Source organism: Pleurodeles waltl, chromosome 9, assembly GCF_031143425.1.
Source record: "Pleurodeles waltl isolate 20211129_DDA chromosome 9, aPleWal1.hap1.20221129, whole genome shotgun sequence".
NCBI lineage: Eukaryota > Metazoa > Chordata > Amphibia > Caudata > Salamandridae > Pleurodeles > Pleurodeles waltl.
This window is the reverse complement of record NC_090448.1, coordinates 887,999,225-888,026,078: the sequence shown is the minus strand read 5'-3', so window position 1 is coordinate 888,026,078 and position 26,854 is coordinate 887,999,225. Positions and strand designations below refer to the sequence as shown.

Genomic DNA, 26,854 nt, shown 5'->3' with positions numbered 1-26,854 from the left:
GTGGACCAGGTGCATTTTCAGTTTGACATTCTCCACTTTGGCCTCACCAGTTTATCTACGGTGTTCCCAAAAGTGATGGCGGTAGTCATTACCCATCTTCAGAGTTTGGGAGTTCCTGTAATCCTGTACGTCGATCACTGGCTACTAAAGTCTCGCTCCCTGCTGTCAGTCATCGACCTTCACCAAATGATGGGGTTTCATCATGAACTAATTTACATATTTTCCTCTCAACGTTTCACTCCCATTGAGGCGATCCTGCACACAGAGTTCAGGACTTTTCCTCTGCAACAACAGGTTCAGTAATTTGGGTTATGATTCTAATGTTTCAGGCTCGATTCTGGATACAGGTGATGGTGATTCTGGGGTTTCTTTGGGTGTTAGCCTCTTGCATATTCCTGCTAATCTTCACCAGTTGACATATGTAAGCCCTGTAGTGGAACCTAAAATCATCCTCCTGGTCAGCTATGCCAGTTGATAAATGTGAGCCCTGCTGTGGAACCTGAAATTCCAATGAGCTCCACGTAAAGGCTGCCTTTCCAACACATCCAGGTCTTGGAGGAGATGGCTCAATATCTGCAGTTTTTGCTGCCCCTCCCCCCCCCCCCCCCGGTACCCACCCCCACCCCCACCCAGCTCTAACTGTGATGATGAACACACCACTACTGGGTTTGGAGGGGGAGGTTGCATGTCACATTAGAGATGAAAGGACTCTGGTCTCCAGTGGAGGTCTGGATCCACATCAGCCAACTGGAGCTCATGGGCCATTTGTCCGGCCTTGAAAGCCTCCTTCTCATTCATCAAAGGGGACCTAGTACATGTTCTCAAGGACAACACCACCTCCATGTGGTACTGCAGCAATATGGGTAGAGTGGGGTCTTGTGCCAGCAGACTTTGCCTCTCTGGAGGTGGCAACAGCGCCATGGCATCTGTTTTGTTGACAATCACCTGGCTTGGGTCCCTGAATGCCAGAGCAGATGAACTAAGAAGACTTCAGCTAGCAGATCACAAATGGCATCTACATCCAGAGATAGTGCAGGGTGCCTTCCACCAGTGGTGGGAAACTTTTGAACGTGCATTGCCACTTATTTTGTATGTGGGAGTTCATGCAGAAACACTCATTAGGAGACTCATTCTGCGGGAATTGAACAAGGGACTTCTGCATGCCTTCCCATTGCTACCTCTCCTGCTCCAAGTTCTCAATAAGATTAACAACAACGACCGGGTACTGGTCCTCTCCTGATTGGACCAGATGAATATTGTACCTGGAACGCCCAAACGTCAGCATCTGTCCTCTGATCAGGCTACCACTTCGGGAGGACCTCCTGTTTCAGCAGCATGGCAGGATCCTTCATCTGAATCTACTCAACTTACACCTATGTATGTCAAATGGGCAACAGCAATTAACTGGTTTCAGTCTGCTGCTTGAGGTTGCATTTGTCATCCTGGCCACCAGCCCCCCCAAATCCATTGATTGTTGGTGGTGGGACACATATGTAGCCAGGTGTGGATCTCTGAGTTCTGCCCCCTTACGTGTGAAACCCAGACCTTTTTGTTTCAAAGCCAGCAAGGCCTTGCAGTGGGTAGTGTAAAAGCTTACTTGTCAGCCCATTCGACCTAGTTTGCTGGACCAACAGTACTTGTTTAAATCACCTGATACATTTTCTGGATTTTCTCCCAGAACACAGCCCGGAAATGGGTTTTCTACTTGCCATGACACTAAGGACATAGGGCCTGATTTAAAGTTTGGCAGAGAGGGGGGTTAATCAGTCACAAACGTGACAGATATCCTGTCTTCTGTATTAGGATGCCATTATAGCCCATGGAGATCGTAATACGGAAGACGCAATATCTGTCACATTTGTGCCAGAGTAACCTGTCCGCCAAACACTAAATCAGGCCCTTAGTATGCCAACTTGAGACAGACTCGTTAGACTGCAACCCACTAAGCATTACTTTAGTGGAGTGCATTTTAGGTAACAATCAATTCCATTAAATTTCACAGGTATAACTAGTGGAAATCCAAACCCTCTTTCATCATGAATAGTCTTACTCAAGAATATTAAGATAAAATCATAACCCTGTCCCAGTGCACACAGTATGAATTATAGCTACTCTAAAAAAATAACCAGTATTTTGCCTTCAGACTATGCTGATCTTGGCACTTAAAAGCAGCCTATTTCGATCATCCCCCAATGGTTTACCCTCAGACCACTTTCTGAACATTAGCAACAATGTTCAACAAAGACCAAAAAAGCTGCATCTGCAAGATAGCAAATAAGGTGAGTGAAGGCTGGGTGCACCTTTCGCCATAGCCTTCAGTGAGGAAAGGTGATTACGACTCTGACTGTACGTATTGTTTGAAAACAATGTGCAAAAAGCCTTTATATTTCTACAAAGCTTCACTCAGTATTAAAAACAATTTCAAGAAAGCACAAATCCAAGCCATACAAAGAATCAGAAATAAATTCAAGCAATCACATTGTAATGATTAGCAACATTGATAAATGTGCACCTCTATTTGGAGCATACTCTGAAATAACTCCACATATATTATTAAAAAAAGAGGGATGCCTAGAAGGTAAAATACATGTTTAGAACACTGTTTTGATGAGATGTATTTAAGGTTTAACAAATGTCCCCTCCCAACAAGTCTGTGATGCCAGAGTGGGACCTTAACTTGGGCTTGACATTTCTCGTGTGTATGCCTTTAGAGTCTATGCATAGCTGCTCACTGCGTCACCTGAACTTGAAGGCTTTCTTCCTCATTGCAATTACTTCAGCTTGTGAGTGAACTCTAGGCACTGTCAGTGTAATTGCACTACATCATATCTTTGCCAGACAAATAGGTGCAGAGGAGTCTGGTGGCAGTCCATCACTATACCAGCATTCTTTGCTACATCTCACCCTTTGAAAGACAAGAAGGTTGATCAGATGGACCAAAAAAAGGGCATTAAGCTTTTACCAAGCTTATACCAAGGACCATCTGGTGTCTTAACTTTTTGCACAGTGCAAAGAAAGAGAAGGCTGTTCAGAAGAGGATCCTGTTGAAGACGATAGTCGGTCTTCTTTGACCAAGAAGCAGCCCATTCCACAAGGACCAAGGCTGCTATTACTACAGTTGCACATGTGGTGCCTGTCCTTGATATCTACCTGACTGGCATGTGAAAGTTGGTGTGTAGGTTCACGAAGCACTACTTAACAGCTAGGTCCGGTGGGAAGGACACTTTGCCTGCTTGGTTCTACAAGGTGTTTTGGATTGTCTACTCCACAGACCGTTCATCTTATGGAGCTACTCCTTTGATATTTAGTCTACGGTGAAGAATCTGCAGTTCAATGTAGAAAGAGCATTACTGAATTAACTTGTTTTTCTGATGGATACTTCTAACATTGGATTCTTCACTGCCCTGCCACTCCACATCTAAAAAGATCCCCAAACTCGGCACTCTATCACGAACAAGTGTTCACATTACGCTTCCGAGAGCACGAAAAGGAAAGACAAAGAGCAGCACGCAGGAGTGGCTCTTATATGCGGCTCATCAGAGTCACTTCTTGGGCGATATGTAGACTCCACCTAGTGACATACATGAGCAATGCTACAAAGTTTTCCAGATCCAGTCTGGCACATAAGTGATATTCTAAGGTTTGGAATCTACAGTTAGATAGTGTGTCACCCAGAAGAACATTACCAGAAGTAAGTAACTTGTTTATTTGGGTAATCTTTCTCTGATGTGGCAGTGCAAATGTCCGGTTCCTTCTACAACATTCATTTGTTCGATGCATTGCAATTCCATAAGCTGCATCAATACGGTAAGGACTTCATATTAGCTTTTAGTCACAATGACACATAACTATCAAAGCAAGCGATTCGATTTTTGCTTAAATTAGTTGAATACTTGGTAGTATGCATGAAGTCATTTGAACTGCCACCATGCCTGTTCCTACGAAAAAGAATCTAAGCCGTGGGTGGATTCATACAGAAATGTTATATCATTTGAATGATTTATTTGCTTCAGTAAGTTGCATACCTTTGGTCACGCCATTCAACACAGGACATGTCACTGCAACATGTTGTGAAGAAATGTTTAACTTGATGCAAATTATCGTAGCTTGGGGCAAAATGCAATGGATGCGTTTTTTTATTTTATTTTTTATATATACATAAGACTGTTATATTGGATTTGAATTGTGGCAACTGGACACCAGAGTGCATATGAAAACAATTTTCCTGCTTTACTTTCAGGTGACCGATTGCAGTTTGTATTCAGGTGCGTCAATCCTAAAGATCTTGACCAGCCTTACACATTCCTCTTGCACATTAACGAAGAGGGAGACTATGAAGGTATGTAAATAGATTTAAAAATATGTAATCCTTCTAGTTAGATGCATAGGTGAGTCTAGTCCGAATCACTAATCATTAGTGACCGCTTAATACCCAATTGAAAAATATATACTTGAGTGGGTTAGGCTCCCAACTTAATGGAACAAAAGATGACTTTGACAGTCCTTGGGATTGGAATCAGAATGCATCCAGATAAATCCCACTTTCTATGGTGACTCTGATGAAGCCTTAGAAAAATGATTGAATTACTCACATTTGTTAGCCACCATTTTTCTATCTGAAGCTGAATTAGCACCATGTGCAATTTGTTTGCAATATGAGTTGTATCACATGATTAAGTTCAATACATTTTGGCCAAGGAGCACAGTGATATTAAACAACGTCCACCTGGTAATTCCCTTTTTCCCTCTATTACCCCCTCAAGGGTTACAGGGACATTGTAGTTAGGTTCAGAATTTACACACACAAACCATAACATTCAGCTGTTATAGTTAGTTATTTCAAGTAACTATAACTCATGCCCTAAGGTTACTATAACTCGCACCTTCACCATGCACAGTTGTCTTATAAAAAGTTATTGCAAATGTTGCAGTGACGTTATCAATGATACCATAAAAGATGTCATGAATAACGTAATATGTGGGGTAATTAGCTGAACATGGTGAAGGTGCAAGTTATAGTTACCTTAGGGCATTAGTTATATTTACTTGAAATAACTAACTATAACGGCTGAATTTTTATGGTTTGTGCATGTAAATTCTGAACCTAACTATACCATTCCTGTGACCTTTGTTTTTTTGTAAGTGAATTTCTATGTTTTATTTAAATTCTGTTACCTAACTATAACACCCCAGTAACCTTTAGTATATTAATTGAATTTCTTTTTTTTTGTTTTTTTTTTAAAGCTAAGTAATATTTAATTATGTTAATTCAAACACCGCCAGGTATGGCCAAAAGCTGTGCGTGGCAGGGGTTGGCCGCAGGCCTGTGGCCAACCCACGATAAGCACCCAACCTTGTGCCATGCACAGCCTTTGGGAGTTGGACACAGGGACAATTAAACAACAATAATTTTAATGCAAAAAGTAAAATACATTGCAACTAAACACAAGTATTTTTGTAATTCGTAACATTCTACATGTCCTCATAGAGCCCAAAATGAGACGCAAAATCTTTTGTTCCTTTATTTAGTGGCCTAAATAAATGACAGATTTTTAAAATAACTTGTCATCAATTAAATGGCAAATTGATCAACTGTTGTTCAAACCCTTAGTGGCCCCCATACAGTAGGCTGTCAATCTCTCAGTATGATACTACATCCCTACATGGAAGCTAGTCACAAAACAAATCACAAAAAAATATTATTATAAATGTACATATAGTTCTGCTATAGCACAGCTAGCATTTTTGGTTTTTACAGCTCTTATTTGTTCCAGTTGTTGCATTCTACAAAGCTAATAGTGAGGTAGGACTAGGGTGCATGGTCTCTTTCATTTTCCTAGTGCCCAATGCTAGTCTCTACATGTGACCGCTGAAACAGTGCTTCAAAGATCAATGGCAGCAATATGACGACTGGGAAGTCGTCACCGCAACAACAGCTGTACCACATCAACGTGCTCAAGGCAGTAAATCTCTCCATCGGGCTTTCCTACTAGCTCTGTGCAAAGAGTTCTAGTACAGACAGACAAAACCACCTCTATGTACCTACTATCTTAACAAACTAGCAGGAACATGGGCAAGTACTTGGTCGTTCAAACCCCAAAAGATATGGCACTGGCTGCTGGCAAGGAATCTAACTCTAGGTCTAAACATGTTAGTCTTCACTTTGCAGCTTTCAGACACCCATCAACACACAATTTCGGATTGCCTTCAAGACTCTGGTAGGCGATTGCTCGAGTATTAGATCTACGGCCTGATTTAGAGTTTGGTGAATGGGTTACTTGATCAAAAACATGACGGATATCCTGTCTTGCCATCTCCATAGGCTATTATGGGATTGTAATATGACCAATGGGATATCCGTTTATGATGGAGTAACCCCCTCTGTCAAACTCTAAATCAGGCCCCTAGCCTTTCTTGCAGTGATAAATGGTAAACATTCCACCAGATAAGTGCCACACCAAACCAATGACACTGTCCTGCAGGCAACCATGCAAAATAACATTGTTAGCTCAGCAGATAACGCCTTTATGAGTACTTCCTCGTTAGATGGTTGTCTAAGTAGCAAGTGCAGGGCTATGATGAAGTGCCATAGCTTGAATATGTAATCTGAAGTGGATTTTACAAACTGATCCCTTTAAGCAACTTTCATATTAGGTAATGTTCCCTCAGCTGTGTCCCATGTACGAATGACAGCTGTGAAAGAATTAACCAACCTTAATGCCAAATCTACCTCCAATAACTCTGGAACATTCAATTCAATATATTCACTAAATCAGACCAATAAAGTAACATTGTATCCTAAACATGCAATTTAACAGCGACCACTTGTCAGGCAAGCATACTGATGTAGCAATACAGTTTAGTTTAGATACCCAAACAGCCCACTTCTAAAGAGTTCTGCAATATCAAATGGCAGGTGTTGTTTCATGGCGCCGCGGGGCAGAGGACTCTTATTTCAAGGCAGCTACCAGCTGTATTATGCCTTACAAGAGCAATCTCCACAGACACTGTACTATTGACAACCAACCTAGCCACCACCAGCAACCTTGACCACCTCACTCTCTTCCTATTCTAAGTTCACCAAGCAGCAGTGCTACGCCGCAGCTCTCCTTTCAGCAGCAATCATGAAGCAATTTCTCAGTGAACTGATCAGGGACCCCCATCGGTCAGACTTTGGCACCTTCTCAGGAGTTAAACACCAATCTTAACAGGTTACAACGATGACTTTTCGAACCTCTACATAAAGCAGATATAAAGTTTGTCTCATGGAAGACAACTACTGTTGGAGCTCATGTCTGCTAGGAGAGTGAGGGAAGTTCGCAGCCAATCCACCAGTTTGGTGAATCTTCAGTTTCTGCAGCAATCTAAAGTTCATTGCAAAATTGCACTCAAACTGTAATCTCAGTGAACCAGTTATTCTTAAAGCTGTCTTTCAAAACCAGACGGAGCACTGCGTTCATTAGATGTTTTGGAAGGGCTTAACAATTTTATATTGTCCATACAAAGTCTTTCTAAAAATCAGTCAAACTCGTTGTGTCATTTATTTATCCACAAAAAGGATGCTCGTTTTCAGAATAATGTATCACAAGATGTATAATGGCAGCTATTTGGTTTTTTTTTTGGTCACTTCAAGGCTGGTTACCTTCCAGAGTCAAAGCCCATTCCATGAGATATATTGAGGTCACAACAGCTCCATGTGCCAGTCTCTCTGGCAGGCTTCTGTAGTGCAGCAACGTGAGATACCTGCCACATTTTAACAAGACACCATTTTCTATATGCAGGTGCTTCAAGGAACCCAGCTATTGGCTAGGTGGTTTTGTGTCATTTTGCCATTAAAGTGATGCTCTTCTCTTTCACTATTGATATTCATAATGTCTAAGGTGTGTTATAATAATCTTGTGTATACATGATGCACTGGTCTGCGATTGCTGCTTTGATTCTGGCATGTGAATCTATGAAAGAGTGAATGCATGAGAAGATACAAGTTACCTGCAACTACAATTTTGCAGTGTTATCATCTTTCATAGATTAACAAGTGATCCTCCCCGCCTCCCTGTTCAGATTTCCACACCACTATATTGTGTGGAAGAGTCAAGGGGTGAGGTAGATAACTGAGGGCAGTGGAAACTAGCTGAGCATTCTCCATCATGCTAAATACTCTGATATTCATTCAACAAAAATCTACCTACATATTTGTTTATAAATATTTTAAATAAAAAATTTCTGTATAAGTCTTTTTTTTGCTTTTGCAGATTAATTAATTGCATTTGACTGAAAACTCGTCCCTAAAATAGCATTGTAAATCTATGAAATAAAGTGGGACACAGAATACTTCTGTGCCAATGCACTGTCCCCTGAGAGAAAAGTGACAATGATACTTTAACGACTCAAGAAGCCGTCATGCCCAATCATGCTTTAAATATGCAATCAAGGAGTTTATTATGAGATGGAGGGAGCTATAAAATCTATATGAATTCTGGTGGCGTAACTATGTTAAGATTACAGTTGCTCCCTGATAGGTTTAACTCAATAGTTGCACGCTTTCTCTGTTCCAATTTGTTTCTCCACCTTTTCCATGTCTCTTTCACTCACAATTTGATATTTTTGAAATATTGACAAAGGGGAAAAAGGGACCCACCATTTAAACTACACACACAGGAAACATTTTGGCTGGCCAGTTGCCTGTTGGATATGAGGGGAATGTGAAATCATGGGTGGGTGATGCACTCAGCCTTAATCGAGGGCCTGCAAGAGCAGCCATTTTAGGTCACTCAAAGTAACTGTGCTCAGTTTTATCTTGTAATTTGGTAAGCCGTGCATCTTCTTGCAAGATGCTTTTATGGGGAATTTATCTGGAGGCCTGTCAACAAGGCTGGTTCCAGGCAAGATTAGAGAGTGCTGTAGTTTTGCCTGTGCCTTATAAGTCTGTTTCCGATCTATAGGTCTTTAATTGTTGAGTGTAAGAATCGCTTTTTTTTTATTTATTTTTTTATTTCATGGAAACCGGATTTGTTCTGCATAGGTTGGGGTGAGTTTTGGGTAGCTGTTGTCTTCCAGATTTGGACGAGTGAAAGACTGGATATTAGGCACTAGGTGTCATTAACCAATGACATTTTCAGAACAGCTGGATTAAAACACTTATTTTGAAGAAGTAGTCTAGGTATTATTTCTGGCTCAGTAAGCAAAATAAAGACTGCCACAAGTGCAGTATAACTGTGTATAATTCAACTTTTCAGACATCACAGAATTATTATTGTTCCTTTACCTTAAGTTGTAGTAGATACTTGTCCTAATTAGTCACAAAACTAAAGCCTGACTTGTTGAAAGTAAGCCTGAAAAGAGTATCATACTTTGGGAGTGAAAGGATGGGGAGCAAATGGTGGGTATTACAAAGGGACACCTTGAAGAGGGATGTAAGGGAGGGGCAAAACATGGGGTTAGGGAAAAAGAATGAAAAGTGTGAATGGACAACAAGACTTAAATTTGTTAACGGCTGGGTTTAAAATTTTGAATTTGGTAAGCTCATTCACATGTAGTCTTCAAAAAAGATGCTACATTTCTGTACTTACGGCACACTCAAACGCATATTACAATGTTACAGGAGGGACACATACAACAATCAAGGATGAGTGATATTCAATGGAGATAAAGATATGGAGTTGGATTAAACACCTGTTGTATTCTTGTGTGTCAGCAGCACATCATGGAGCTATTATTTTTGATAGAAAGATGAGAGGGGATATAGCTGGTAAAATAAGAGTTTGACACTAAGATAAAATTATTTATTGCAAATATCCCTGTTGATAAGATGCTACTTACACTGGTATCTAATTACAGCCCCATGTCTCACTCAGAAACATTACACAGATTAAGATGATGTCAGCAACTTTTCCCCAATGATTGTCTTTGAAGGGGACTTTAATTTCACTGTGGCTAGATTAGACTCCTCAAATTCCAAGACAGGGCAAAAACCTAAGAAATGCACAGTAGATCAAGTGCACAAGCTAAGACAGGTCTATAGACTATAACACAGTTTCTCAATCTGGGGTCCATGGTGCCATCTCAGGAGGCCCTCAGATTACTAAGGTATACATAAAAAATGAAATGTAAAACTGAACATTTTAAAATGCCTTTTAAATGTGAAGTAATTTGACATTGGAGGGTAAACATTAAGTTGATATCCTTAGTGTGATTCATTAGATCATCAAAAAAAACACAAATAAGATCCAGTGTCGACAATTGGTGTCCTCAGTTGAAGCATTCGGTGTGCGTCTGCAGAAAGAGAGCTTGTTTTTGGTGTAAAAAAAAAAAGACAGTGATAAACTGGATTCTAGCATATTTCTTCATCTTTTAAAAATAAACAATTTATACAAAGCTGCAACTTACCCATTAAAAATATGAATTTTGTATTTTTTTGTTTACAAATGAACTAAAGTTCAATTTTTTGTATTTACCTATAGGTATGAGGGTATTTGTGTGTATTGTTTTGAGGTCAAAATATGGAAATTGTTAAGGTTTACCCAGTGTGATACTCCAGCAGTGATTGAGTGGAGCACCCACAGAAGTCAAAAGGCTAAGAACCACCAAATAAGATATCAGGAGAACATGATAGCCGAGGAACTGACCGTATACTCAAAAAGATTATCCTCATCATTGCCGAGTGATGGTTGTGATTGAGAGGAAAGCACAACCTGCTTCGTGAAACTATGTATCCTGGAGATTTAACTGCCCTGCTTTTGAACAAGGGCAAACTAGGGATCAGGTCAAGTATTGTATGGAGCCATATTTAGAAGTTAGTCATGGTAGTGCTAGCTCATCTATTGTCTGAACCTTTTTTAAAGAGGTACTTAGAGGAATATATAATTCATTTAATGTATCTGATGCAAGGAGAAGCAAAAGATAGATTATTCCTTGCCACTGTTTCAGCAAGCGAATACAGCACAAGATACAAAAAAGATTTGGCTTGAGGTTTACCCATTGCTTGATCAACAACTGCTGTATTCGATTGTAAAGTAGGACAGCTTTTGGTCAGGCAGCCAAAACGTAGACAGTCTTGGCTGTGAATTTTTAAGCGGTGGCAGACCCAAGGTGTAGTCGGCTTCATGGCCAAGAAGTAGCTTGAGTTTTATATACCACTAATATTGACCCCACTTTTCAAGACCTAGATATGCTTAAGGTTCTCATTGACATTGTTACCCTGTTAATAAGCGTCATGTTGATACAAGGCACTGGGGACAGACTGAATAGCAGCCAATCATATAAAACAATCTCAGACTCCATAACACCTCATCTGTTGACATTGTTTAATCAAATATGGAATTCAGGCAGTTTTCAAGAAACATTTAAAGAAGTTAATTACATGTACACCTCTGAAACTCCATAAATATGCCACTAAGTTTTCCCCCCTACCAGCTAATTGCACTGCTAAACAAAGCCCAAAAGCTGTTGTTAGAAGTGCGGTGAGCCTGATCAAGCTAGTTTTGTTACTGGTTGACCACTGGCTTCACAGACCCTCTACTTAGCACAAGTGTCATTCTGACAGAGGGGATAGTTGTCTATTTGGATTTTTAGAAGTCTTTACCCTGTGAACTGGGTGTTTTTGTGACAGTTTGTGGGATCCTGTCCCAGTTCACCAGGGTAATGGGGGGGGGGCTCTATATATTATTTATATATATATATATAATGTGTTCGATGGCATGTGTGGCTGCAGATACACATGCTGTGCACTGTTCCTGACATCTAGTGTTGGGCTCGGAGTGTTACAAGTTGTTTTTCTTCTAAGAAGTCTTTTCGAGTCACAGGACCGAGTGACTCCTCCCTTTCGGCTCCATTGCGCATGGGTGTCTACTCCATCTTAGGTTGTTTTCTTTCCGCCATCGGGTTCGGACATGTTCCTCTTCGTTCCGTATTTTGAATCGGAAAACTTAGAAAAGAATCGAAAAATCGTCGGTATTGTTTACGTTCGGCACCGGTTTAGTTTATCGTATCAGCACCGACATCAAGACCGCTTCGGCGGCCCTTCGGGGCTTCCGCACTTCAACTAGGTCTGGTCGGCACGACCACACCCCTCGTCAAAGACTAATGGACCGGACCCCCTTCCGTTTCTGTCCCAAGTGTCACGCCAAGTATCCTTATACAGACCAGCACCGGGTCTGTAACGTGTTTTTGTTGCCCGAACACAGAGAGGATACTTGTGAAGCTTGCCGAGCGTTTCGATCCAAGAAGACCTTAAGGGATCGACGCGCAAGATGCCTACAAATGGCGTAGAAGCCGAAACAGCATCTCGACGTCGAGGAGGAAGAGAGAATTTCCATCCAAGAAACTGACTCGGATGAATCCAACGGTGATCGACCTTCGACGGTGCGGCAAACAGTGAGTACACCTGCCCCGTCCAACACCCAGGGTCACACCAAAAAACTCAAGGCCACGGGGACGCCACCGCCAGCAGGGCATGGCTCAACCCACAGAAAAGAAGGAGACCAAATAACATTGGCACCGAAAAAGGCCAAAGATTTGCCGAAGACTTCCGACTCCGGTCGAGAATCCGGCACCGGAAAAAGTCAGCATCGAGTTATCGAGTCGGGCACACCTCGAAAGAGCTTATCGGAATCGAAAAAGACCATTTCGTTGGGAATTTCGATACCGAAAAAACGGCTTCGGAGCCGAAACGCTCTTCCTACACTGAGGAGCAAGGGCTTTCTATGCAGCTCAAAGAACGGCACAGATTTGAGCAAGATCTGGATTTAGAAGAACATGACCAAACACAGCGAAGGTTAGAAATCCAGTAGGACACAGGGAAGATACAAACCATCCCTCCACTCAAATCTAAAAGAAAACTAGCTTTTCAAGAGACTGAGGTGCAACCAAAAGCCAAAGTGGTTAGAGAAAAGTCACCACCACCACAATTCTCACCACAAACATCCCCACTACAATCACCACAATTGTCACCAGTGGGTACCCCAATGGCGCAGTCACCCACACATACTGGGATGACTCAAGATGATGTGGATCCCTGGGATCTATACGACCCACCTATATCGGACAACAGCCCAGAGTGTTATCCAACCAAGCCTTCACCACCAGAGGACAGTACAGCATATACGCAAGTTCTAGCCAGGGCAGCTACGTTCCACAACGTAGCAATGCACTCGGAACCGGTGGAGGATGACTTCCTGTTCAACACTCTGGCATCCACGCATGCATCCTACCAAACTTTACCAATGCTACTGGGCATGCTCAAACACGCAAAACAGGTCTTCCAAGAGCCTGTAAAAGGGAGGGCCATGACGCCAAGGGTCGAAAAGAAATATAAACCGCCCCGTCAGACCCAGTGTTTATTACTCGACAGCTCCCTCCGGAGTCCGTGGTTGTGGGGGCTGAAAGAAAAAGGGCAAATTCACATTCATCAGGGGATGCCCCACCCCCTGATAAAGAGAGTTGAAAATTTGACGCAGCGGGGAAGAGTGGCATCGCAAGCAGCCAAACAATGGTGAATTGCAAACTCACAAGCCCTACTTGCACGCTACGACAGGGCGTACTGGGACAAAATGCAAGACATCATCTAGTATTTGCCCAAGGAACACCAAAAATGTGCCCAACAAGTGGTGGAAGAGGGACCGGCCATATCAAACAACCAAATACAGTCTGCTCTAGACTCTGCAGATACAGTAGCACGGACTGTAAACACAGCTGTAACAATTCGAAGGCATGCATGGCTGCGAAGTTCTGGATTTAAACCAGAAATACAACAGGCGGTACTGAATATGCCGTTTAATCAACATCAGTTGTTTGGGCCGGAAGTGGATACCGCAATTGAGAAAATGAAAAAAGACATGGACACGGCCAAAGCCATGGGAGCGCTCTACTCCTCACATTACAGAGGAACATTTAGGAAACCACAGTTTAAGGGGGGGTTTAGACAACAGACACCAGAACCATCCACCTCCCAAACAAAACCCACCTACCAATCTCAGTACCAGAGAGGGGGTTTTGTGGTTCCTACAGAGGACAATTCCCAAGAGGAAGAGGGAAATTCCATCCCTCCAAACCAAGCCCTAGCAAACAGTGACTTCAATGTCACACTTCCCCAACACTTATCACCAGGCTAACCAAATACAACCATAATTGGACACACATTACCACAGACACGTGGGTCCTATCAATTATCCAACATGGTTATTGCATAGAATTTACAACATTCCCACCAGATGTTCCACCAAAACCGCACAGATTGTCTCCACAACACTTAGATCTATTACAAATAGAGGTCCAAGCACTGCTACAAAAACATGCCATAGAGCTAGTACCCTATCACCAGAAAGGAACAGGTGTTTACTCCCTGTATTTCCTTATCCCCAAAAAAGACAAAACGCTATGGCCTATCTTAGATCTCAGAACACTGAATCTCTTCATCAAATCAGATCATTTCCACATGGTAACACTTCAGAACGTAGTTCCCTTACTAAAACAAGGGGAATACATGACAGCACTGGAACTCAAGGATGCGTGTTTTCACATACCCATCCATCCATCCATCTCACAGGAAATACCTCAGGTCTGTAATACAAGGCAAACATTATCAATTCAGAGTGCTACCGTTCGGAATAACAGCCCCCAGAGTATTTACAAAATGCCTAGCCGTAGTAGCAGCTCATATAAAGAAGACAGCACATGCACGTATTCCCATATCTAGACAACAATGTCAATTTCACACGCAATACGTCATAGATACTCTACACAAACTAGGGTTTTCTATAAATTACCAAAAATCACATTTACAACCATCCCAAATACAACAATACTTGGGAGCAACACACAAAGAGCAATTGCCACTCCAAGTCCACAAAGAGTTCAGTCGTTTCAAAATATAAGATCAAGCATACAACCAAACCAACAATACACAGTAAGGTTTGTGATGAAACTAGTAGGCATGATGTCCTCATGCATAGCTATTGTCCCAAACGCAAGGCTACACATGCGGCCTTTACAGCAGTGCCTAGCAAAACAATGGACGCAGGCAAAGGGTCAACTCCAAGATCTAGTGTTGATAGACCGCCAAACACACTCTTCGCTTCAATGGTGGAACCCTGCAAATTTAAACAAAGGGCGGCCTTTTCAAGACCCAGTGCCTCACGCCATTATCACAACAGATGCTTCCATGATTGGGTGGGGAGCACACCTCAACAATCACAGCATACAAGGTCAATGGGACAATCAGCAAAAACTACTTCACATAAATCACTTGGAACTGCTAGCGGTATTTCTAGCATTAAAAGCGTTTTAGCCACTTCTAGCCCACAAACACATTCTTGTCAAGACAGACAATATGACAACAATGTGTTATCTAAACAAACAAGGGGGACACACACTCGTCACAGCTGTTTCTCTTAGCACAAAAAAATTGCCATTGGGTAGTTCACAACAACATTCGCCTGATAGCACAATACATACCTGGCATTCAAAATCAGTTGGCCGACAATCTCAATCAAGATCGACAGCAAACTCACGAATGGGAAATACATCCCCAGATTCTACAGATCACTTATACCACTGGGGGAAACCAAACATAGATCTATTTGCAACAAAAGAAAATGCAAAATGCCAAAACTTCGCGTCCAGGTACCCACACCCTCAGTCCAAAGGCAATGCTCTATGGATCAGATGGTCGGGGATATTTGCTTATGCTTTTCACCCTCTCCCGCTCATTCCTTACCTGGTCAACAGAGTCAAAACAAACTCAAACTAATACTTATCGCACCAACATGGGCTCGCCAACCGTGGTACACCACACTGTTGGACCTATCTGTGGTACCTCACATCAAACTACCAAACAGACCAGATCTGTTAACACAACACAAACAACAGATCAGACACCCAAATCCAGCATCGCTCAACCTAGCAATCTGGCTCCTGAAGTCTTAGAATTTGGATATCTAAACCTTTCTAAAGAGTGTTTGGAGGTCATTTAACAAGCAAGAAAACCCACAACCAGACATTGTTACGCTAACAAATGGAAAATATTTGTTTGTTACTGCCAGGCTAATCAGATTACGCCACTAGACGCCTCCACACAAAACATTGTAAGTTATTTACTACACTTACAAAAGTCCAATCTAGCCTTCTCTTCCATTAAAATACATCTCACTGCAATATCTGCTTATCTGCAGATTAAACTTACAAAATCGCTTTTTAGAATCCCAGTTATTAAAGCCTTTATGGAAGGACTAAAATGAATTATACCCCCAAGGACACCACCAGTGCCTTCATGGAATCTTAATATTGTATTAACACGACTCATGGGCCCACCATTTGAACCCAGGCATTCTTGTCAAATCCATTTTTTTACTTGGAAAGTAGCCTTTCTAATAGCCATTACTTCACTTAGAAGAGTTAGCAAAATACAGGCGTCTACTATTCAAGAACCCTTTATACAAATACATAAACATAAAGTGGTTCTCCGTACAAATCCACAATTCTTACCAAAAGTCATATCACCGTTTCATCTAAACCAAACAGTAGAACTCCCAGTCTTCTTCCCACAGACAGACTCAGTAGCAGAAAGGGCATTACATACGTTAGACATAAAAAGAGCGCTAATGTATTACATTGACAGTACAAAACAATTTCGTAAAACGAAACAATTGTTCGTAGCTTTCCAAAAACCACATGCAGGTAACCCTATATCCAAACAGGGCATTGCCAGCTGGATAGTCAAATGCATACAAACCTGTTACCTAAAAGCGAATTACCCATTACTCCAAGGGCACACTCCACTAGAAAGAAAGGCGCCACAATGGCTTTTCTTGGTAATATACCAATGACAGAGATTTGTAAGGTAGCCACTTGGTCTACGCCTCATACATTTACTAGGCATTACTGTGTAGATGTGTTAGCAGCACAACAAGCCACAGTAGGACAGGCTGTACTAAGAACATTATTTCAGACAACTTCAACTCCTACAGGCTAACCACCGCTTTTGGGGAGCTTACTGCTTTGTAGTCTATGCACAGCTACACATGCCATCGAACGGGAAATGTCACTTACCCAGTGTACATCTGTTCGTGGCATGTTGCGCTGCAGATTCACATGCGCCCTCCCACCTCCCCGGGAGCCTGTATCCGTTTTAGTTGCATGAAAATTATAAATTGTAAATATGTAAATAAATATTCCTTTACTACACAATATGTACATACAGATATACTCCATTGCATGGGCACCTCTAGTATCCTTACTTCACAAACTCCTACCTCACCCTTTGCGGGGAAAAAAATCTAAGATGGCGTCGACGCCCATGCCAATGGAGCCGAAAGGGAGGAGCCACTCGGTCCCGTGACTCGAAAAGACTTCTTTGAAGAAAAACAACTTTTAACACTCCGAGCCCAACACTAGATGGCAGGAACAGTGCCCAGCATGTGAATCTGCAGCGCAACATGCCACCACCCCCCGCCCCTCTCTCACGCTCGGTATTTCCCATAATAAAATAAATACAGTAGATTTAATCCATGTAAGCTAAGGCTCAGGATAGCTGTTATCCCATTTGCTTTTCATTCTTATCATCTAGCCCTTTACTTGCTTTAAAGAAGAGGTCTGATTATTAAATGATCAGTTGCTTGAAATCTAATGCATCATTTCCTCCTGTATTTTGGAATATGTGACCTACCATACTAAAATGGAGTTGATGCTATTAAAGGCTGACGGTGGTGTCTTGGCTGTGGAGCTAAGGAATCCTGGTGTCCAATATTTGGGCATGCAAGTTAGCAAGGATCCCAGTAAACTGTATGAGCTGAATGTTACCCTTTTTTATCACATAAATAGAGCAAGAGTCTGCAGAGATGGGAAAGTCTCTTCTATTGAAGAGCAAGTAAGGGGCGTCTTAGTGAAATGTTTTGATGATTTTTCAATCTGATCGTGGGCGGAGAAAAATGCTATCCTACTACACTAGACATTACAAACAGAATAGTAAAAAAGAGATAACAACTATGCTTTTACTGATAAGGATATGCAGAATAATTTAAAAAGCTTAACGATTCTCAATTTGATCACAGGCAGTTTTTCTTTTGGTTGCTCCACATATTTACTCTAATTTGCACTGCACAGGACAGGTGTGAACAACAGAGGAGATATTGAATGACATTTGAGCATTATCATTACCATTGTCCTCTGACTGCGATTGTAGATGATGTTGTGCAATAATTTTGCAGACATACGATTTGGGGGCATGGCCACCCAAGATGGGCGGTGGGACGCGTCTCTAGTGCGCTCCGCCGTCCCAATTTCATCCTAAAGTTATGCTGGGGTGCCTGACTAGTGCTGCGGCACCCTGACTGCTGTAGCGGGTTCGCGCCCCGCTGTTGGAGCCCCGGTTAGCTGGAGTGTGGGGGGGTTGGGCCTGCTCGCGGGCGCAGCCTTGCGCCGAGTGCGGTGGGCCTGAAGCGGACGTTTCTGGTGGGTTCCTCTGCCTAACCGTAACTGGAGAGGGCACCTGGTGACTCCGGGGGGGGGGGGGGGTTTCTGAGGTTGTGTGTCCGTGTCCCTCCCCCCCCCTCCAGTGTGAAGGGGGTTGATACGGGTGCCAGGCTGGCAGGATTTCAATGAGGAGGAGGCAGGGGAGGAGCTTCAGCTACATGTCCAGATCACCTACAGTGTATTGGGGCCAGATGTATCTTCCCCTGCGATAATGATCAGCCCTGTGCTTGGACGGTCAGGAGCAGGGGCCATGGTGTAAGTGCACATGGCTCAATATGGGGGACGAAGGAGTTGCCTGGGGTGACACCCCGAACTGCAGCACCTGCCTGTGTGAGAAGGCAGAGGTCGCCGTTCTGGAACTTGACATGTGTCTGCGCTGAGCCGGTGGGGTGTCTTCTGCGGTCTTGGAGTCGTGTTAATGTGTGGAGGTCTGGGACCTACAACACTGTTTAACCTGAGCACACCTGCCCCGTGCGGAGCCTGAGTTGGCGGCGCGGTTACGTGGACAATCAGCGGCCCCTTGTTGTGGTTATTCAGGGCTGGACAACTGAGCTTCATTATTCTACGGTGGCTGTAGCTCAGTGGAGCTTCATTTCTGCTCCTTGGAGTAAGGTACGGTGGTGATACATCCTATTATTTCTCAGTTGAGGTGAGATGGGATCGCATTGCCAGACAACGCCGTCGCAGGGGAATACGATGGAACGATATACTATGACTACCCCACTGCCGCAGCATCAGACTCGTATGGGTCGGTCTGGAGAGACGATGGGGTGCCTTCCACTGCGGAGGAGCCCTCACGCGCTGAACTGTTTGCTGCTACACAGAGCGCTAGAGTGGCCTTGGAGAGGAAGATAGAAATGGTGGCTGTTGGGATGAACCTTCTTCGAGCTAACCTCCGCAAGGTTTCTGATAAGGTCAAGGTGGCGGAGGGGTCTATCGTGGACTTGCAGACGGAGGTTGGCACCCTGCGCAAACAGGTGGCACATGTCACTTCCACTGTTCGGACGTTGGAGGCAAAGTTGGAGGACTCAGAGGGCAGATCTCGACAGAACAACGTGTGCCTCCTCGGATTTCAGGAACAGACGGAAGGCTCTGCGTCAGAGGTCTTCGTTGAGCAATGGATCAGAGATGTATTGCATCCTGAGGGGTTATCTAGGGTGTTTGTGGTGGAGCGTGCACACAGGGCTCTGGTTGCTCCTCCTCGGCCCGGGGCGCCGCTGAGGGCCATCTTTGCGCACCTCCTGAATTGCAAAGACAGGGACTGTATCCTGCGGACCGCCTGTGAGACCGATAGGGCTGTCTTTGAAAATTGCAAAATCTCCATTTACCCGGACTATAAGAATAAGGTCCAGACCTCCTAAAAACGGTTTTTGGAGGTGAAGGCCAAGCTTGGTGTCATGAACATCAGATACATGTTGTTGTATCCGGCACGTTTGAAGGTGATCTCCGGAGGCAAGTTGCATATTTTTTTATCATCCTGAGGAGGTATGGAGATGGTTAGAGATGTGGGACAAGGTTGGCCGGGTCGTTCTGGGCGGTCTGGAGTTGGCTCGGCTCGTACTTCTGGAGTGGACGGCACAGACTGGAGATGGCGTGGGGAGGGCCAGATGCAGATCTCTGAGCAGCTGAGTGACAACTCTGTTAGCAGAATTGAAATACAACAGGATGCTACTATGGCAGCGGTGAATCCTGAGCAGGCCATTGAACTTGCTGACTCATCAGAAGGGGGAGCGGAGATGCTCTGTTGATTCTTGAACTTGCTGGCCTTTGGTGGATACTGCTCTTGCGGACCCACCTGGGGTCATTGTGCTTAGGCCTGAGGCGCAAACCTTGCATAGCAGGGAGCAATGGAAATGCTAAGGTTATTGGTTTAAAGGGGCTCAACATATATCTGTAGTTTACAATTTGGGGGAGGGAAATGCTTTTCCAAGACTATGATTGTTGGGGGGTGGGGTGGGCTGTGTATTCTGTCTTCGGGACGGGGGGGCTGTCACTTCCACTGTTGTGGTAGGGCTTTTGGGTGTTGGGGTGTTGGCTGTTGTCATGGCAGCATACATAGATCAACAGTATGTTTTGATGTATCTGTTTTACTGTTTATCCGGGGTGGGCACAGGGCTTTGGGGTTTTATAATTCATGCAAGGTTGCATATGTTTGATGTTTACAACAGCAGTGCCTTGTTGAACGTGGGATGTGCGGTATGGACTTCTCTTGCCTGCTCCTTTTGGGTGGGAGGAGGAGATGCGGGGGGTGGATATGAACTCTTAACATGGGTCGAAGGATTAACATACTGACTGTCAGGTGGCTGAAGAGCTATACTGCACGCTATAGAGTACACTCCTTCCTGAGGTGACATAAGATTCATATGTAGTGTCTCCAGGAAACGCACATGACAGAGGAATCACAAAAGTTTGCTAAAAAGTGGCGGGTCAGGTGTTCTCCTCCTATGCAAGGGGAGTGATGATATGGATCGAGCCTGGGGTCCCTTTTACACATATCTATAGTGAAGCTGACGTGGAATGGAGATATATACTTTTACAGAGTACATTGGATAGACTGCCCCTTACTCTTCTCAATACCTATGCACCTAACATAGACAATCACTCTTTTTATGACAATATACCTAAAGTGCTGGGGGAGGGGGTTGCTGCTCCTCTAATATGGGCTGGAGATTACAATTGTATATTGGATGGTGAGAAGGGTCGTTCGCCGTCTAAACTCTGCACTAAACCATTAATGACGAGATCCCTCACAGTGGTTATGCATAATTTAGGGCTCTGGGATGGGTGGAGAGAACTACATCCGGAGATTAGGGAATACACCTGTCATTCTAAGTCACACAATGCATATAGTCGTTTGGACCGTTTCCGCCTGGGTGGACTGGCTTGTTCATGGATAATGGATGTCAAGCATTTGGGGATGTTTTTGTCTGATCATGCACCGGTGCTGGTATACGTGCTGTAGGGATCTGATGCCAAAGTGACCCGCAGTTGGCATATGCCTACGTCTTTTTTGACGGATGCTGGCTTTCGTGAGAAAACGTCTGTGGCCCTTAAGGACTATTTGGACTTGAATTGAGGTACGAATAACTCAAGGGGTATGGAAAGGGAAGCCATGAAGGCGGTACTAAGGGGAGTTTGTATCAGCACTGCCTGTGGAGTGCGCAAACAAATGGAACAGGAACTTACTGACTCGGAGAGTGCACTGGAGGTGTCACAGCACTGGATGCCGATAACCTGAGAAGTCGAGCAAAAGCAGCTCTGACTGTTTAAGGTGGTCAGTAGCTGTTGGGATACGCTAGATAAGGTCACTCTTAGATCGTATAGACAGCGACTTCATAGGGAGGGACACAAGTCTGTTAAATTGCTGGCATGGGTCCTCAAGCGGGAAGTTGAGTCTCCTCCCAACCTACGCATTAAAAACACCGATGGTGTGCAGGTTACTAATCGCAGAGATAGCCTTCGGGTCTTAGTGGAGCATTTGCAGGCCTTGTCCAGGGCTGGTGCTACAGTCCTGAATGTTGGCTTAGGAGAGTTTCTACAGCGGATGCGACTTCAGTGGTTGGAGCCAGAGATTATGGAAAATCTAGAGGCTGAGATAACAGTTGAGGAAGTGGGCGCGGCTGTGGAGGCGTTGTTGAAATCTAAATCGCCTGGTGGGGATGGTTTCCCAATCGAGTTGTAGCAAACATTTTCTCTGCAGTAGAGAGGTTGTTGGCGGTGTTTGAGGAAGCCCGGTAATGGGGTATTCTCCTAGAGACCATGTGTCAGGGCGTCGTTTGTTTAATGCTGAAGCCTGGTGGGGATTCTGATGACCCTTCCTCCTATCGCCCGCTCACTATGCTCAATAGTGATGTCAAGATTATGTGTAAAATTTTGGCTACTCGTCTGTGTGGAGTGATTCAGGGTTTGGTACACGAGGATCAATGTGGTTTTATTCCTGGTCATAGTACAACTTATGTCATTTATCACAAGTTATACATGAAAACTTCAGGGTGGTGGATGAATTGGTTTTAGTATTGCTGGATCTAGAGAAAGCTTTTGATACGGTGGAGTGGGTCTACCTACTGGCAGTGCTGCAGGGAATGGGATTCGGCCCCCATTTTTGTGCTTAGGTTCGTTTGTTATACACTGCTCCCACTGCATGAGCTCGGGTGAGCTCTCGGAATCCTGGGTGATTGGCAGGCGGACCAGGCAGGGTTGCCCACTGTCACCGCTCTTTTTTGCTTTACCGGTGAAGCCACTGGTGGCCTCGCTTCGTGAGGAATTGGTGTCCTGGGGCGTTCAGGTGAGACGGGTTACTCATATTGTCTCCCTATACGCCGATGATGTGTTGATAAACCTCCGAGAGCCACACGTTTCGGTCCCTTTGTTGTTACACTTGTTGGAGGAATTTGGGGCTGTGTCTGGTCTCCAGGTGAATAGGAAAAAGTGGCTCCTGTTCCCTTTAAGGTCATTATGTGGTGCCCCGTTGGAGGATTTGCCGGTGGTGGGGCTCAGGTGGGAGCTCGAAAGTTTTCGCTATCTGGGCATATGGGTCACTCATAAGATGACGGCACATGCAGCGCACAATGTTGAGCAGGTGGTGAATGGTCTGGAACGCTCGGGCTCGTTCTGGAATAAGATGCCTCTCTCAGTGATGGATAGGGCGGCTGTATCCAAGATGGTGTTCTTGCCGTGGTGTCTTTACCTTGTGCAGAATTCTGTTTCCGTTGGCAGCCCAGCTCTTCAGTCGGCTGGACAGTTTGTTGATTTCCTTGGTCTGGGCTGGCCGTCGTAGTAGGGTGGCGTTATCCAAGTTACAAAGGGATATGGAAGATGGAGGCTTAGCACTCCCCAGTGTTAGACTTTATTATTATGCAGCTCATTTACAACATGCTGTAAAGTGGATGAGTCAGTCGGATAATTGGGAGAAGGCACCATTCGCTAGGATGTTGGGAGGAGAGGCGTTGGTGCATGTTTTGATGACGGGCGGTCAGTCTGAGACTGCTATACCCTATTTGTTTAAAACTACTGCAGGTATTTGGAAGCAGGCCTTTAAAGTGCTTTGACGCGCCCCATTTTATAGGGAACTAAAGATTTGGAGTCTATTCCACCCGCCCCCCCCCCCCCATTAGGCACATGGATAATCTGTCAATGGATGCTTGGGGAGTGGGAGACTGCTTGGTGGCAGGTGATCTATACCCTAATGGGGAGTTTATCTCCTTTCAGGAGGCGCGAGATACATTTGGATTGAGTGCTGGTCAGTTCTTGCACTATGCTAAGATTGAGAGTGTGGCTCGAAGTCTGGTCTGGATTCCTGGTGGCCCCCTCGACATCAAAGGTGTTGAACGGGTTGATAAATTGGGGAGAGGATTCCCACTTGGTTACCCTGTTTTATAGAGCCCTGCATGCGCACCGTTTGGGGATGGAGTGTGCAGCGCACATGGCCTGAGATCAACATCTGGAGGATCCTCTAGAGAATGTGGATTGGAAAATGGCGCTGTCTCTGGTGCACACGGTTTCTTGTAACAGATTTAAGCTGTTGCATTTTAACTTTGTCCATCGTGTATATCTTATGCCTGCTCGTCTTAACAAGATGGACCCTTCGAGACACTGGGTGTCCTAGATGTGCGAAGATAGGTGCTTCCTTTCTCCACTTAGCTTGGTCCTGTAGGGAGGTGCATCAATTTTGGTGGGCGGTGGTTCGAAAGGTAGACTGGGTCACCGGTTTGGGACTCGAAGTGACGCCTTTGACTTTTCTACTAGGTATACTATGGAGACCACGGGGTAGGCGTATCCCATATAGATTTGCACAGGTCGCTCTGGTGCTTTCTAGGCATAGGGTAGCAATAGGTTGGATGAGTACAAGAAGCCCATCCTTTGCTATCTGGACCCGTGATGTTCTGGAATGGGGTATTGCCGAAGACCAATACATGAGGATGACACGTAGGGAGGAGGGGGCACTGACTGACATAACGGCTTGGAGTACATTATTAGAACGCTTCGCAGGGGGTAAAGGAGTCCAGCTCTGATTAGAGCACTGATGATGATTTGTTGACAGTGGAATGTTATGTTGTTCATACAGAGTGACAGCCAACCGTGGTGAGATGGTGACGCTGGTAACCATTGCATCTGAACGAAATGGTTACATGGGAGCTCCTTGGGTAAGGGATGTGGGGGTATCTGATATTGTAATGATTGGATATGCTCCATGTTTCTGTCTGAATGTCATCTCCCTCCATTCGGGAGATAAACAGATATTGTGGTATCTCGCAATTATATGCACTGCTTTGTTTTTGTCTTTACGTTGTTTATATTATAAAGTCAATAAAATAGTTATTTAAAAAAAAAAACTATGCAGACATACAGTATGACTTATTAAATAACTTCCATTTAGGCACACACAGTCGAGGCATTTGTGTTGTCTAGCCTGTTCACATTAGTGCGTATTTTTGGGGGACACAAAGGAGAAACTGAAAGAAATGTGGAAATTAGTATTGGTATAATAGTATTGGTATAGTATTTTGGAACTTTTGCAGAGTGAATGTAGCAAATGTGTTTGCATATTTTGCACTTAATGGCAAACTTAAAAAAAATAAAGTAAGAGGTTAATCATAATTTAAATCTGTGTTTATTTCTAGTGTCTCAGAGTGACCCTCCTTTGGAATCTGTGGCAGTATTTCAACAAAAAGTGAGAGAAACCAACAATTTTGCTGCTTTGCTCGCCAACTTTAGAAAAGAATTCACTGCTCTAGCATGCAAGGAGTAGGCACATAGAAAACAGCCTGCATCACAAAGACAAGACATAAATTGCCGATATAAATATTGTATATATGAAGCTGCTTTTGTAAATATTTCTTCTAGTCAGCTGTACTTTTAACTTTTCTGGATTTTAGTATTTTGTTTGTATTTCTTGTACATGTATACTTATGTTTGTAATGTTAAATTTATGTAAAAACTAAGCACAATTTGAATTTCAGATTGGGCCGAAAAAATTGCAAAATGTCAAAGCTTTCATTTTGTACTAAAGAAAATCTTCAAAGGTTTTCCAATACTTCTCAACACATGAGGTGTATGCAGGAGCTCAAATGAAGGCCACTCAGAAAGACGTTCTTGTTGGTGCCTTCTGCAAGTCTGTTAAATATTTGGGGCAGTGTGAGGGGTCTTTCTGAAGTTTAATGCCACTACGGAAAAATAACAAAATATTGGTGGGTGAATGCTTCAAATAATAGCAACAGATTACTACTCCGTGCCACATTCCAGTACATCATACTTCTGTCTATTGTGCCATGATAAAAACAACTTTGCACAAACGAGTCTTGACCCTGCCCCAGTGCAGTAGTTTTCGTATTCTACTTTTAATTTCTTTTTTTTTTATGGAGCCTTATACTCAAACCATATGAGAATTATAGAGCTTCCAGTACACAGCTGTTCTTTTTTTTGTGTTCACTGCTTAAAAGAAACACACTTGACTGGATTAGCGAGGGGAACGAAGACACAAGTGATTACCTTTTAGTTCCATACAAAACTGTATACGTTTTAGCCATATTGACAATATGGTTGGCCTTCGCCATAGGCCATGGAGCAACATGACTTAATATTTAAAGTCATACTACAAACTGATGAACTCTACACCTCAGATACATAATTCAAAAAGCTGATGGTCGATTTATTTTTGTTTAAGATAAAGTCATACAAACTTTGTTTCATGTAAGAAATTGTAACATATTTTACATCTCATAAGGGCGGTTACTAATTTTAAATGAACCTGGTATAGCGTTTCAAAGTTTGGATTTCATAATCACTGATTTGGTATGAAGTTTTTGTTTGATTAGACTTTCTTGAAAGACTCTACATATGGAACAAATGTACTTCACGGAGTCCACCACAGATGTTGAAGAAAAATGCTTTAAACAAAGGCAGGCATCATTTTTTGTTTTTAAGCTTTTTAATGCTGCTTTATATGTGTATATTTTATTAGCGCATAACAGTGTTCAAGAATTAACTTATTTAAATAAATAAACATTTATAGAACTGAAAGAACTAGCATTTTGCTTAAGATCTAGAAACAATTCCTAGGCAGGTATTAAACCTTGGATCACATCTTCCCATTACTGGTTCAGCATATTATTATGCTCAGTTTGGAGTTTTTTCTTTGTTTCACCTTTAAATATACAATTCAGCAGTAGACCGGCAGAATCATTGGTGCTTTAAAGTGACACAAATGAAAGGAAGTACTGGAAATACAAGTTGTAGTGGGACAGAGACATTGGTGGCTTGTAACTATGTATAGTATGAGAATAAATGACTGCCTTGAAGATCTTCTGATATAACCTAGAGGATAACGTGGAGGGCATTGTTTGAAAAGATGGTTTTAGCTGGCATCTAATCGGAGTAAATGGTAATAATA

The 26,854-nt window shown here is 43.3% G+C and overlaps 1 protein-coding gene across 2 annotated transcripts in view; it reads left to right on the top strand.

The window, feature by feature from the left end:
* SPC25 (SPC25 component of NDC80 kinetochore complex) overlaps positions 1-26,481 on the top strand; it is a 99,916-nt gene extending 73,435 nt beyond the window's left edge. The window contains exons 7-8 of one of the 2 annotated variants that reach the window (XM_069208222.1): positions 4,241-4,339; positions 25,086-26,481. In XM_069208222.1, the coding sequence (XP_069064323.1) occupies positions 4,241-4,339; positions 25,086-25,213 (227 nt within the window). In that variant the 3' untranslated portion in view covers positions 25,214-26,481. The remainder of the gene's footprint in view (positions 1-4,240; positions 4,340-25,085) is intronic. The other variant, XM_069208221.1, reaches the window with a different exon arrangement.
* Positions 26,482-26,854: the final 373 nt, after the last annotated feature.